General features: G+C 43.9%; 1 protein-coding gene across 1 annotated transcript in view; it reads left to right on the forward strand.

Annotated features, from left to right (window-relative positions):
- The window catches only part of atf6 (activating transcription factor 6), a 151,555-nt gene that overhangs the window by 102,681 nt on the left and 32,400 nt on the right, over positions 1-16,474 (forward strand). Inside the window, exon 14 of the mRNA XM_031785467.1 lies at positions 4,991-5,102. Within this exon, the coding sequence (XP_031641327.1) occupies positions 4,991-5,102 (112 nt within the window). The remainder of the gene's footprint in view (positions 1-4,990; positions 5,103-16,474) is intronic.

Here is a 16,474-nt window from a genome sequence, read left to right on the forward strand (position 1 = left end):
ATTATAGTAATATGGCCTACCAAATGTTGAAAATTATAGTAATATGGCCTACCAACTGTCGTAAATTATAGTAATATGGCCTACCAAATGTCGTAAATTATAGTAATATGGCCTACCAAATGTCGTAAATTATAATATTGTAACGGCTTTCTTCCGTCGAAGGAGAGTCGGACCAAAATGCAGCGTGGCTATTGCAATCCATGTTTATTAAATAACGAAACACGAACTTACAAAAAAATAAAATAAACGTAATGTGAAAACCGAAACAGCCCTATCTGGTGCAAACACAAAGACAGGAACAATCACCCACGAAAACACTCACAGAATATGGCTGCCTAAATATGGTTCCCAATCAGAGACAATGATAATCACCTGACTCTGATTGAGAACCGCCTCAGGCAGCCATAGACTACGTAGACACCCCACAAAACCCCTAAGACAAAAACACACCACAATAACCCATGTCACACCCTGGCCTGACCAAATAATGAAAGAAAACACAAAATACTAAGACCAAGGCGTGACAAATATGGCCTACCAAATGTCATAAATTATAGTAATATGGCCTACTAAATGTCGTAAATTATAGTAATATGGCCTACCAAATGTCGTGAATTATAGTAATATGGCCTACTAAATGTCAGAAATTATTAGCAGAAACATATTAGCAGAAACATACTAGCAGAAACATACTAGCAGAAACATATTAGCAGAAACATATTAGCAGAAACATATTAGCAGAAACATATTAGCAGAAACATATTAGCAGAAACATACTAGCAGAAACATATTAGCAGAAACATACTAACAGAAACATATTAGCAGAAACATACTAGCAGAAACATATTAGCAGAAACATACCAGCAGAAACATATTAGCAGAAACATACTAGCAGATGCATACTAGCAGAAACATACCAGCAGAAACATACTAGCAGGAACATACTAGCAGAAACATACCAGCAGAAACATACCAGCAGAAACATATTAGCAGAAACATACTAGCAGAAACATACTAGCAGAAACATACTAGCAGAAACATATCTAAATGGGGGTGAAAGTAGCCTAAGCCAGTAGACTATACGGTCCAGTATGGAGTATCAGCAGAACTATTTATGATGGAATTAATATGGTGGATCAAACTGAGCAGGTTACCTACTTTATTAAATGATTTGTTTGACAATCAGATGAAAACATTATCACACAACAACAATGATATATGAAACTGACCCTGTGCAGACTGCAATTTTTTTTTTAAACAACACTAAACGGGAGAAGATGTTTACATGCCAGAGTATCCCCTCTACATTGTTTTTTGGGGTTATTGTAAACGGGATATGACGTTAAGTATCACGAATAATAACAGGATATTAGTGTGTAAACGTGATCAGTGACTAGGGCTCGTGTGGCTAGGGCTCGTGTGGCTAGGGCTCGTGTGGCTAGGGCTCGTGTGACTAGGGCTCGTGTGACTAGGGCTCGTGTGACTAGGGCTCGTGTGACTAGGGCTCGTGTGACTAGGGCTCGTGTGACTAGGGCTCGTGTGACTAGGGCTCGTGTGACTAGGGCTCGTGTGGCTAGGGCTCGTGTGGCTAGGGCTCGTGTGGCTAGGGCTCGTGTGGCTAGGGCTCGTGTGGCTAGGGCTCGTGTGGCTAGGGCTCGTGTGTCTAGGGCTCGTGTGTCTAGGGCTCGTGTGACATGGGCTCGTGTGTCTAGGGCTCGTGTGTCTAGGGCTCGTGTGACATGGGCTCGTGTGTCTAGGGCTCGTGTGTCTAGGGCTCGTGTGACATGGGCTCGTGTGACTAGGGCTCGTGTGTCTAGGGCTCGTGTGACATGGGCTCGTGTGTCTATGGCTCGTGTGTCTAGGGCTCGTGCGACATGGGCTCGTGTGTCTAGGGCTCGTGTGTCTAGGGCTCGTGTGACATGGGCTCGTGTGTCTAGGGCTCGTGTGTCTAGGGCTCGTGTGTCTAGGGCTCGTGTGTCTAGGGCTCGTGTGTCTAGGGCTCGTGTGACTAGGGCTCGTGTGTCTAGGGCTCGTGTGTCTAGGGCTCGTGTGTCTAGGGCTCGTGTGACTAGGGCTCGTGTGTCTAGGGCTCGTGTGACTAGTGCTCGTGTGACTAGTGCTCGTGTGTCTAGGGCTCGTGTGACATGGGCTCGTGTGACATGGGCTCGTGTGTCTAGGGCTCGTGTGTCTAGGGCTCGTGTGACTAGGGCTCGTGTGACTAGTGCTCGTGTGTCTAGGGCTCGTGTGACATGGGCTCGTGTGTCTAGGGCTCGTGTGTCTAGGGCTCGTGTGGCTAGGGCTCGTGTGTCTAGGGCTCGTGTGTCTAGGGCTCGTGTGACTAGGGCTCGTGTGGCTAGGGCTCGTGTGTCTAGGGCTCGTGTGGCTAGGGCTCGTGTGGCTAGGGCTCGTATGACTAGGGCTCGTGTGTCTAGGGCTCGTGTGACATGGGCTCGTGTGTCTATGGCTCGTGTGTCTAGGGCTCGTGTGTCTAGGGCTCGTGTGACTAGGGCTCGTGTGTCTAGGGCTCGTGTGTCTAGGGCTCGTGTGACATGGGCTCGTGTGACTAGGGCTCGTGTGACTAGGGCTCGTGTGACATGGGCTCGTGTGACTAGGGCTCGTGTGTCTAGGGCTCGTGTGTCTAGGGCTCGTGTGTCTAGGGCTCGTGTGTCTAGGGCTCGTGTGTCTAGGGCTCGTGTGTCTAGGGCTCGTGTGACTAGGGCTCGTGTGACTAGGGCTCGTGTGACTAGGGCTCGTGTGACATGGGCTCGTGTGTCTAGGGCTCGTGTGACTAGGGCTCGTGTGACTAGGGCTCGTGTGACTAGGGCTCGTGTGTCTAGGGCTCGTGTGACTAGGGCTCGTGTGACTAGGGCTCGTGTGACTAGGGCTCGTGTGTCTAGGGCTCGTGTGTCTAGGGCTCGTGTGTCTAGGGCTCGTGTGACTAGGGCTTGTGTGACTAGGGCTCGTGTGACTAGGGCTCGTGTGACATGGGCTCGTGTGTCTAGGGCTCGTGTGTCTAGGGCTCGTGTGACTAGGGCTCGTGTGACTAGGGCTCGTGTGACTAGGGCTCGTGTGACTAGGGCTCGTGTGACTAGGGCTCGTGTGACTAGGGCTCGTGTTACTAGGGCTCGTGTGTCTAGGGCTCGTGTGTCTAGGGCTCGTGTTACTAGGGCTCGTGTGTCTAGGGCTCGTGTGACTAGGGCTCGTGTTACTAGGGCTCGTGTGACTAGGGCTCGTGTTACTAGGGCTCGTGTGACTAGGGCTCGTGTGGCTAGGGCTTGTGAGGTACTAAGACAGAGCTGGTGTGTAGTAGTGCTCGTGTGGCTAGGGCTTGTGAGGTACTAAGACAGAGGCTGGTGTGTAGTAGGGCTCGTGTGGCTAGGGCTTGTGAGGTACTAAGACAGAGGCTGGTGTGTAGTAGTGCTCGTGTGACTAGGGCTTGTGAGGTACTAAGACAGAGGCTGGTGTGTAGTAGTGCTCGTGTGACTAGGGCTCGTGTGACTAGGGCTCGTGTGACTAGGGCTTGTGAGGTACTAAGACAGAGGCTGGTGTGTAGTAGTGCTCGTGTGGCTAGGGCTCGTGAGGTACTAAGACAGAGGCTGGTGTGTAGTAGTGCTCGTGTGGCTAGGGCTTGTGAGGTACTAAGACAGAGGCTGGTGTGTAGTAGTGCTCGTGTGACTAGGGCTTGTGAGGTACTAAGACAGAGCTGGTGTGTAGTAGTGCTCGTGTGGCTAGGGCTTGTGAGGTACTAAGACAGAGGCTGGTGTGTAGTAGTGCTCGTGTGACTAGGGCTTGTGAGGTACTAAGACAGAGGCTGGTGTGTAGTAGTGCTCGTGTGACTAGGGCTCGTGTGACTAGGGCTCGTGTGACTAGGGCTTGTGAGGTACTAAGACAGAGGCTGGTGTGTAGTAGTGCTCGTGTGGCTAGGGCTCGTGAGGTACTAAGACAGAGGCTGGTGTGTAGTAGTGCTCGTGTGGCTAGGGCTTGTGAGGTACTAAGACAGAGGCTGGTGTGTAGTAGTGCTCGTGTGACTAGGGCTCGTGAGGTACTAAGACAGAGCTGGTGTGTAGTAGTGCTCGTGTGACTAGGGCTTGTGAGGTACTAAGACAGAGCTGGTGTGTAGTAGTGCTCGTGTGACTAGGGCTCGTGTGACTAGGGCTCGTGAGGTACTAAGACAGAGCTGGTGTGTAGTAGTGCTCGTGTGACTAGGGCTCGTGTGACTAGGGCTCGTGAGGTACTAAGACAGAGCTGGTGTGTAGTAGTGCTCGTGTGACTAGGGCTCGTGTGACTAGGGCTCGTGTGACTAGGGCTCGTGTGACATGGGCTCGTGTGTCTAGGGCTTGTGAGGTACTAAGACAGAGCTGGTGTGTAGTAGTGCTCGTGTGACTAGGGCTTGTGAGGTACTAAGACAGAGCTGGTGTGTAGTAGTGCTCGTGTGACTAGGGCTTGTGAGGTACTAAGACAGAGCTGGTGTGTAGTAGGGCTCGTGAGGTACTAAGACAGAGCTGGTGTGTAGTAGGGCTCGTGAGGTACTAAGACAGAGGCTGGTGTGTAGTAGTGCTCGTGTGACTAGGGCTTGTGAGGTACTAAGACAGAGCTGGTGTGTAGTAGTGCTCGTGTGACTAGGGCTTGTGAGGTACTAAGACAGAGCTGGTGTGTAGTAGTGCTTGTGAGGTACTAAGACAGAGCTGGTGTGTAGTAGTGCTTGTGAGGTACTAAGACAGAGGCTGGTGTGTAGTAGTGCATTCTCCTGATGTTTTGGCTGTAGATTTGAAAAACTCTGTCAAAATGTATTAAATCTGTTATTCATCTTGTACTGCAAGAATGCACATGTTTGATTCCTGTGAAAACAAAAGCTCAACTCCATATTCATGCAAATGTCCCTGAAGAAAGGAGTTTAGAATCAGTTCTGGTGTTTGTTGTATATAGCGGAGCCTGTAACTGAAGTAAATATTGTATTTGTCCTCCCCCCCACCCCCCCACCCACCCACAGGAGCCCAGGTAATGAGCTGCAGGTGTACTTCGCTCCTCACCGCACCTACAACGACTTCTTTGATGAGATCCATCGCCGTGGAGACACCTTCTACGTGGTGTCTTTCCGCAGGGTGAGCTTGGAATGACTTTCAAACTTTCCTTCATTCCATTGAAGTTATTTATACATATTATACAACTTCAAAGGTAACCTAAACGTAATCTATACCTGCTGGCTAGTTCACATAAAATAATGTTTGATAGGTGACATCTATTCAGTAATATAAATCAACTAAGGGGTGGATTTAGTAGCAGGCTTCCAGAGACATTATTTCCACGTCCCTAGGGCTGGTTAGAGAAACACTGCAAATGCTGATGGAATACAGATGGATAGACTTATGGATTATTAATAACATATACAAGGAAAAAGACTGCAAATGCTGATGGAATACAGATGGATCGACTGCGCCGCTGTTCTTGGCCACCCTGTGTGCTCCTCTCTCTTCTAAAGGACAGATCTGATGTTTTCTCTCGGAGGGAGGGGGAGAGACACAGAGAGAGATGGAGAGACACAGAGAGAGATGGAGAGACACAGAGAGAGAGAGAGAGAGACACACAGAGACAGACAGGCTATTAGGTCTATTCTACATCCAGGGGCCAGGTCCAAGACGTTAGCATCAGTCAGCTCACCTCTCTGTCAGTGTTAAGGTTTGGATTTGGGTGAGAAGGGAAGGAAGGGTGTAGTTCCTCTTTCCAGCCTATCCCCAGGCCATTCATAATCATCAGTTAAACTGTGTCTAGAGGTTACTCTCTGTTTATTTTTTATTTTTTATGAAACAAAGATGTGGTTGAATTTATTCTGCTTATTGTCTCGTCTTAATATCACGTTGGCAAGGCATATGAAGGACAGTTTGGCTGTCGAAACGTTGGTTATACAAGTATTACATCTGAGCTCCTAGAGTGTACGACTCCCCTTTTTCTTTTTCCAAGTCCTATGTGCTATCAGGTTATACAGCGAACAACTCACTTATCAAAGAACAGGTTGTAATATGAATATTTATTCTGGAGAAAGCTTCCCCGGTGATTTTACCCACACTTCACTACTGAGTTTAACTTTGTTTTACCTGAGAGAGTCTGACCACCAATCAGAGACCTCTATAGTGACACACCTAATGATGACCACCAATCAGAGACCTCTATGATGACACACCAAATGTGTTTGATGGATCGTTTTTGTCGTCTTCTAATGTCTCTTAAGAGGAAAGTAATAGGGAAAGTAACTGAAAGTAATCCGATTATGTTACTGAGTTTGGGTAATCTGAAAGTTACGTTACTGATATCAATTTTGGACAGGAAACTAGTAACTGTAACAGATTCCATTTAGAAAGTAACAAACCCAACCCTGGCGAGCAGACGCAGGTCTACGTAACCTAGCCTGGATTGACCTCTCCCGTACACACTTCTTGTGCTCTAGCTCTGACTAAACAAAAGGAGACCAAATCTGTTAAAGGTTGCACAAGTTTCCCTAAATTATAATTATAATTACTTCCATAAAGCCCTGGATCCCCATGTTCTCAGTTCCATCCCTTTGTAGACTATACCACTGCACTTCCAGACACTCTAAACTGGGCCAAGGACTGAGAAAAAAGGACACTTAATGACATTGTTTATTGGAAAAATAGCTAATGTTAGGTAATGACTAATTGCAGTCGAAAACAGGCTTGTAAATTTGAAACTGTTCCTGCCGTCCAGTCAAACAAAGACGTGTTCATGGTCCTGTGGCCAAGGCTGAGTCGGAACAGACCGGAGGATTAAAACTGACCTGCTTCTCACCACCTCTAGGCTCTGTCTCTCTCTCTCTCTCTCTTTCTTTTTCTCTCGCTCTCTCTAATTCAAGCTGCTTTATTGCCATGAGCAACAATGTATACAATATACATACATCACATCATACATCTCCGCAGCCGATGTGAGTAAGACCTTTTAAACAGGTCAACATTCACAAGGCCGCAGGGCCAGACGGATTACCAGGACGTGTACTCAGAGCATGCGCTGACCAACTGGCAAGTGTCTTCACTGACATTTTCAACCTCTTCCTGACCGAGTCTGTAATACCAACAAGTTTGTGCCAAAGAACACTAAGGTAACCTGCCTAAATGACTACCGACCCGTAACGCTCACATCTGTAGCCATGAAGTGCTTTGAAAGGCTGGTAATGGCTCACATCAACACCATTATCCCAGAAACCCTAGACCCACTCCAATTTGCGTACCGCCCCAACAGATCCACAGGTGATGCAATCTCTATTGCACTCCACACTGCCCTTTCCCACCTGGACAAAAGGAAACACCTATATGAGATTGCTATTCATTGACTACAGCTCAGCTTTCAACACCATAGTGCCCTCAAAGCTCATCACTAAGATAAGGACCCTGGGACGAAACACCTCCCTCTGCAACTGGATCCTGGACATCCTGACGGTCCGCCCCCAGGTGGTAAGGGTAGGTAACAACACATCCGCCACGCTGATCCTCAACACAGGGGCCCCTCAGGAGTGCGTGCTCAGTCCCTTCCTGTACTCCTTGTTCACTCATGATTGCACAGCCAGGCACGACTCCAACACCATAATTAAATTTGCTGATGACACAACAGTGTCGCCTGATCAACGACGATAGGGAGGAGGTCAGAGACCTGGCCGTGTGATGCAAGGACAACAACCTCTCTCTCAACGTGATCAAAACAAAGGAGATGATTGTGGACTACAGGAAAAAGAGGACCGAGCACGCCCCCATTCGCATCGACGGGGCTGCAGTGGAGCAGGTTGAGAGCTTCAAGTTCCTTGGCACACCAAGACGGTTGTGAAGAGGGCACGACAAAACCTATTCCCCCCCAGGAGACTGAAAAGATTTGGCATGGATCCTCAGGTCCTCAAAAGGTTCTACAGCTGCACCATCGAGAGCGTCCTGACTGGTTGCATCACAGCCTGGTATGGCAACTGCTCGGCCTCTGACCGCAAGGCACTACAGAGGGTAGTGCGAACAGCCCAGTACATTACTGGGGCCAAGCTTCCTGCCATCCAGGACCTCTATACCAGGTGGTGTCAGAGGAAGGCCCTAAAAATGTCAGACTCTAGCCACCCTAGTCATAGACTGTTCTCTCTGCTACCGCATTTAATTACTTGTTACATTTATCTGTTATTCTTATCCTTATTTTATTTTAACTTCACTGTTGGTTTGGGGCTCGTAAGTAAGCATTTCACTGTAAGGTCTGCACCTGTTGTAGTCGGCGCATGTGACTAATAAAATTTGATTTGATTTGACATTGTAATAAAATAATGAATTATAATAATTTAAAAGTGATTTTAAATCATTTTAAATAACAATCAAATAGTAACAGTGAAGAGTAATAGGATCATCTACTAAATAATATGGACTACTACTATTATTACTACACAAATGAATGCTACCACCACTATTATTAGCACTAATACTACCATTACCACTAGTAACATTACTACCTCTAATATCTCTACCACCATTACCACTAGTATCATTTATACCTCTATCTCTACTACCATTACCACTAGTAACATTACTACCTCTAATATCTCTACCACCATTACCACTAGTATCATTTGTACCTCTAATATCTCTACCACCATTACCACTAGTAACATTACTACCTCTAATATCTCTACCACCATTACCACTAGTAACATTACTACCTCTAATATCTCTACCACCATTACCACTAGTAACATTACTACCTCTAATATCTCTACCACCATTACCACTAGTATCATTTATACCTCTAATATCTCTACTACCATTACCACTAGTAGTATTTATATGTCTACTACTACCATTACCACTAGTAGCATTTATACCTCTAATATCTCTACCACCATTACCACTAGTAGTATTTATATGTCTACTACTACCATTACCACTAGTAGCATTTATACCTCTAATATCTCTACTACCATTACCACTAGTAACATACTACCTCTAATATCTCTACCACCCATTACCACTAGTATCATTTATACCTATAATATCTCTACTACCATTACCACTAGTATCATTTATATCTCTACTACTACTACTACCATTACCACTAGTAGCATTTATATCTCTACTACTACTACCATTACCACTAGTAGCATTTATATCTCTACTACTACTACTACTACCATTACCACTAGTAACATTACTACCTCTAATATCTCTACCACCATTACCACTAGTATCATTTATACCTCTAATATCTCTACCACCATTACCACTAGTAGCATTACTACCTCTAATATCTCTACCACCATTACCACTAGTATCATTTATACCTCTAATATCTCTACTACCGATTACCACTAGTAGCATTTATACCTCTAATATCTCTACCACACCATTACCACTAGTAACATTACTACCTCTAATATCTCTACCACCATTCCACTAGTATCATTTAGTATCTCTACTACTACTACTACTATACCATTACCACTAGTATCATTTATATCTCACTACTACTACTACCATTACCACTAGTAGCATTATATCTCTACTACTACTACTACTACTACTACCATTACCACTAGTAACATTACTACCGTCTAATATCTCTACCACCATTACCACTAGTATCATTTATACCTCAATAGCTCTACTACCATTACACTAGTAGTAGTTATAATGTCTACTACTACCATTACCACTAAGTTGCAATTTATACCTCTAATATCTCTACTACCATTACCACTAGTAGTAATGTATATCTCTACTACTACTACTAACTACTACTACTACTACCATTACCACTAGTCATTTATCTCTACTACTACTACTACCAGTACCACTAGTATCATTTATATCTCTACTACTACCATTACCACTAGTATCATTTATATCTCTACTACTACTACTACTACCATTACCACTAGTATCATTTATCTCTACTACTACTACTACTACTACCATTACCACTAGTATCATTTATATCTCTACTACTACCATTACCACTAGTATCATTTATATCTCTACTACTACTACTACCATTATCACTAGTATCATTTATATCTCTACTACTACCATTACCACTAGTATCATTTATATCTCTACTACTACTACTACCATTATCACTAGTATCATTTATATCTCTACTACTACTACTACCATTATCACTAGTATCATTTATATCTCTACCACCATTACCACTAGTATCATTTATATCTCTACTACTACTACTACCATTATCACTAGTATCATTTATATCTCTACTACTACCATTACCACTAGTATCATTTATATCTCTACTACTACTACCATTACCACTAGTATCATTTATATCTCTACTACTACTACTACTACTACCATTACCACTAGTAACATTACTACCTCTAATATCTCTACTACCATTACCACTAGTATCATTTATATCTCTACTACTACCATTACCACTAGTATCATTTATATCTCTACTACTACTACTACTACCATTACCACTAGTATCATTTATATCTCTACTACTACTACTACTACTACTACCATTACCACTAGTATCATTTATATCTCTACTACTACTACTACCATTACCACTAGTATCATTTATACCTCTGATACATCTACTATTACCATCATAATTACTACTACTACTACTCCCACCACTACCACCATCATCATCATTACTACTACTACCACCACCACCACCATCATCATCATTACTACTACCACCATCATCATCATTACTACTACCACCATCATCATCATTACTACTACCACCATCATCATCATTACTACTACCACCATCATCATCATTACTACCACCATCATCATCACTACTACTACTACCACCACCACCACCATCATCATCACTACTACTACCACCATCATCATCACTACTACTACCACCATCATCATCATTACTACTACCACCATCATCATCATTACTACTACTCCCACCACTACCACCACCATCATCACTACTACTACTACCACCACCACCACCATCATCATCATTACTACTACCACCATCATCATCATTACTACTACCACCATCATCATCACTACTACTACTACTACTACCACCACCACCACCATCATCATCACTACTACTACCACCATCACCACCATCATCATCACTACTACTACCACCATCACCACCATCATCATCACTACTACCACCATCACCACCATCATCATCACTACTACTACCACCATCATCATCACTACTACTACCACCATCATCATCACTACTACTACCACCATCATCATCACTACTACTACCACCATCATCATCATTACTACTACTACCACCATCATCATCATTACTACTACTACCACCATCATCATCATTACTACTACTACTACTACCACCACCACCATCATTACTACTACCACCATCATCATCATTACTACTACTACTACCACCACCACCATCATTACTACTACCACCATCATCATCATCATTACTACCACCACCACCANCCACCATCATCATTACTACACCACCATCATCATTACTACTACCACCACCATCATCATTACTACCACCACCATCATCATACTACTACCACCACCATCATCATTACTAATACCACCACCATCATCATTACTACCACCACCATCATCATTACTACCACCACCATCATCATTACTACCACCACCCTCATCATACTACTACCACCCACCATCATCATTACTACCACCACCATCATTCATTACTACCACCCACCATCATCATTACTACCACCACCAATCATCATTACTACTACCACCACCATCATCATTACTACTACCACACCATCATCATTACTACTCCACCACCATCATCATACTACTACCACCACCATCATCATTACTACTGACCACCACCATCATCATTACTACTACCACCACCATCATCATTACTACTACCACCACCATCATCATCTACCACCACCATCATCCATACTACCCCACCATCATCATTTACTACTACCACCCTCATCATTACTACTACCACCACCATCATTACTACTACCACCACCACCATCATCATTACTACTACCACCACCATCATCATTACTACTACCACCACCATCATCATTACTACTACCACCACCATCATCATTACTACTACCCACCACCATCATTACTATACCACCACCATCATCATTACTACCACCACCATCATCATTACTACCACCACCATCATCTTACTACCACCACCATCATCATTACTACCACCACCATCATCATTACTACCACCACCATCATCATTACTACCACCACCATCATCATTACTACCACCACCATCATCATTACTACCACAACCATCATCATTACTACCCCACCATCATCATTACTACCACCACCACCATCATTACCACCACCACCACCATCATCATTACCACCACCACCACCATCATCATTACTACCACCACCACCATCATCATTACTACTACCACCACCATCATCATTACTACTACTACTACTACTACTACTATTACTCCCACCACCATCATCATTACTACTACTACTACTACCACTATTACTCCCACCACCATCATCATTACTACTACTACTACTACTACTACCACCACCATCATCATTACTACTACTACTACCACCACCATCATCATTACTACTACTACTACCACCACCACCATGATTACTACTACTACTACCACTACCATCATCACTACTACTACTACCACCACTACCACCACCACCATCATTACTACCACTACTACTACTACTCCCACCAATACCACCACCACCACCATCATTACTACTACCATCATCACTACTACTACTACTACTACTACTACTACTACTACTACCACCACCATCATCATTACCACCACCATCATCATTACTACCACCACCATCATCATTACTACCACCACCATCATCATTACTACCACCACCATCATCATTACTACCACCACCATCATCATTACTACCACCACCATCATCATTACTACACCACCATCATCATTACTACCACCACCATCATCATTACTACCACCACCATCATCATTACTACCACCACCATCATCATTACTACCACCACCATCATCATTACTACCACACCATCATCATTACTACCACCACCATCATCATTACTACCACCACCATCATCATTACTACCACCACCATCATCATTACTACCACCACCACCATCATTACCACCACCACCACCATCATCATTACCACCACCACCACCATCATCATTACTACCACCACCACCATCATCATTACTACTACCACCACCATCATCATTACTACTACTACTACTACTACTACTATTACTCCCACCACCATCATCATTACTACTACTACTACTACTACTATTACTCCCACCACCATCATCATTACTACTACTACTACTACCACTATTACTCCCACCACCATCATCATTACTACTACTACTACTACTACTACCACCACCATCATCATTACTACTACTACTACCACCACCACCATGATTACTACTACTACTACTACCACTACCATCATCACTACTACTACTACCACCACTACCACCACCACCATCATTACTACCACTACTACTACTACTCCCACCAATACCACCACCACCACCATCATTACTACTACCATCATCACTACTACTACTACTACTACTACTACTACTACTACTACTACTACTACTACCACCACCATCATCATCATTACCACCACCATCATCATCATTACCACCACCATCATCATCATTACTACCACCGTCATCATCATTACTACCACCACCATCATCATTACTACCACCACCATCATCATTACTAACATCATCATTACTACCATCATCATTACTACCATCATCATTACTACCATCATCATTACTACCATCATCATTACTACCACCACCATCATCATTACTACCATCATCATTACTACCACCACCATCATCATTACTACCACCACCACCATCATCATTACTACTACCACCACCATCATCATTACTACTACCACCACCATCATCATTACTACTACCACCACCATCATCATTACTACTACCACCACCATCATCATTACTACTACCACCACCATCATCATTACTACTACCACCACCATCATCATTACTACCACCACCATCATCATTACTACCACCACCATCATCATTACTACCACCACCATCATCATTACTACCACCACCATCATCATTACTACCACCACCATCATCATTACTACTACCACCACCATCATCATTACTACTACCACCACCATCATCATTACTACCACCACCACCATCATCATTACTACTACCACCACCATCATCATTACTACTACCACCACCATCATCATTACTACTACCACCACCATCATCATTACTACTACCACCACCATCATCATTACTGCTACCACCACCATCATCATTACTACTACCACCACCATCATCATTACTACTACCACCACCATCATCATTACTACCACCACCATCATCATTACTACTACCACCACCACCACCATCATCATTACTACTACCACCACCATCATCATTACTACCACCACCATCATCATTACTACCACCACCATCATCATTACTACCACCACCATCATCATTACTACCACCACCATCATCATTACTACCACCACCATCATCATTACTACCACCACCATCATCATCATTACTACTACCACCACCATCATCATTATTACTACTACCACCACCATCATCATTACTACCACCACCATCATCATTACTACCACCACCATCATCATTACTACCACCACCATCATCATTACTACCACCACCATCATCATTACTACCACCACCATCATCATTACTACCACCACCATCATCATCATTACTACTACCACCACCATCATCATTACTACTACCACCACCATCATCATTACTACCACCACCATCATCATTACTACCACCACCATCATCATTACTACCACCACCATCATCATTACTACTACCACCACCACCACCATCATCATTACTACTACCACCACCATCATCATTACTACCACCACCATCATCATTACTACCACCACCATCATCATTACTACCACCACCACCATCATTACTACCACCACCATCATCATTACCACCACCACCACCACCACCACCATCATCATTACTACCACCATCATCATTACTACCACCATCATCATTACTACCACCACCATCATCATTACCACCACCACCACCACCATCATCATCATTACTACCATCATCATCATTACTACCACCATCATCATCATTACTACCACCATCATCATCATTACTACCACCATCATCATCATTACTACCACCACCACCATCATCATTATTTCTACCACCACCACCACCATCATTATTACTACCACCACCACCATCATTATTACTACCACCACCACCATCATTATTACTACCACCACCACCACCATCATTACTACCACCACCATCATCATTACCACCACCACCACCACCATCATCATTACTACCACCACCACCATCATCATTACTACCACCACCATCATCATTACTACCACCACCATCATCATTACTACTACCACCACCACCACCATCATCATTACTACTACCACCATCATCATTACTACTACCACCACCATCATTACTACTACCACCACCATCATCATTACTACCACCACCATCATCATTACTACCACCACCATCATCATTACTACCACCACCATCATCATTACTACCACCACCATCATCATTACTACCACCACCATCATCATTACTACCACCACCATCATCATTACTACCACCACCATCATCATTACTACCACCACCATCATCATTACTACTACCACCACCATCATTACTACTACCACCACCATCATCATTACTACCACCACCATCATCATTACTACCACCACCATCATCATTACTACCACCACCATCATCATTACTACCACCACCATCATCATTACTACCACCACCATCATCATTACTACTACCACCACCATCATCATTACTACTACCACCACCATCATCATTACTACTACCACCACCATCATCATTACTACTACCACCACCATCATCATTACTACCACCACCATCATCATTACTACCACCACCATCATCATTACTACTACCACCACCACCACCATCATCATTACTACTACCACCACCATCATCATTACTACCACCACCATCATCATTACTACCACCACCATCATCATTACTACCACCACCATCATCATTACTACCACCACCATCATCATTACTACCACCATCATCATCATTACTACCACCACCATCATCATTACTACCACCACCATCATCATTACTACCACCATCATCATCATTACTACCACCACCATCATCATTACTACCACCACCATCATCATTACTACCACCACCATCATCATTACTACCACCACCATCATCATTACTACCACCACCATCATCATTACTACCACCACCACCATCATCATTACCACCACCACCACCATCATCATTACCACCACCACCACCATCATCATTACTACCACCACCACCATCATCATTACTACCACCACCACCATCATCATTACTACCACCACCA

This window comes from Oncorhynchus kisutch, linkage group LG13 (assembly GCF_002021735.2).
Source record: "Oncorhynchus kisutch isolate 150728-3 linkage group LG13, Okis_V2, whole genome shotgun sequence".
NCBI classification, from domain to species: Eukaryota; Metazoa; Chordata; class Actinopteri; order Salmoniformes; family Salmonidae; genus Oncorhynchus; species Oncorhynchus kisutch.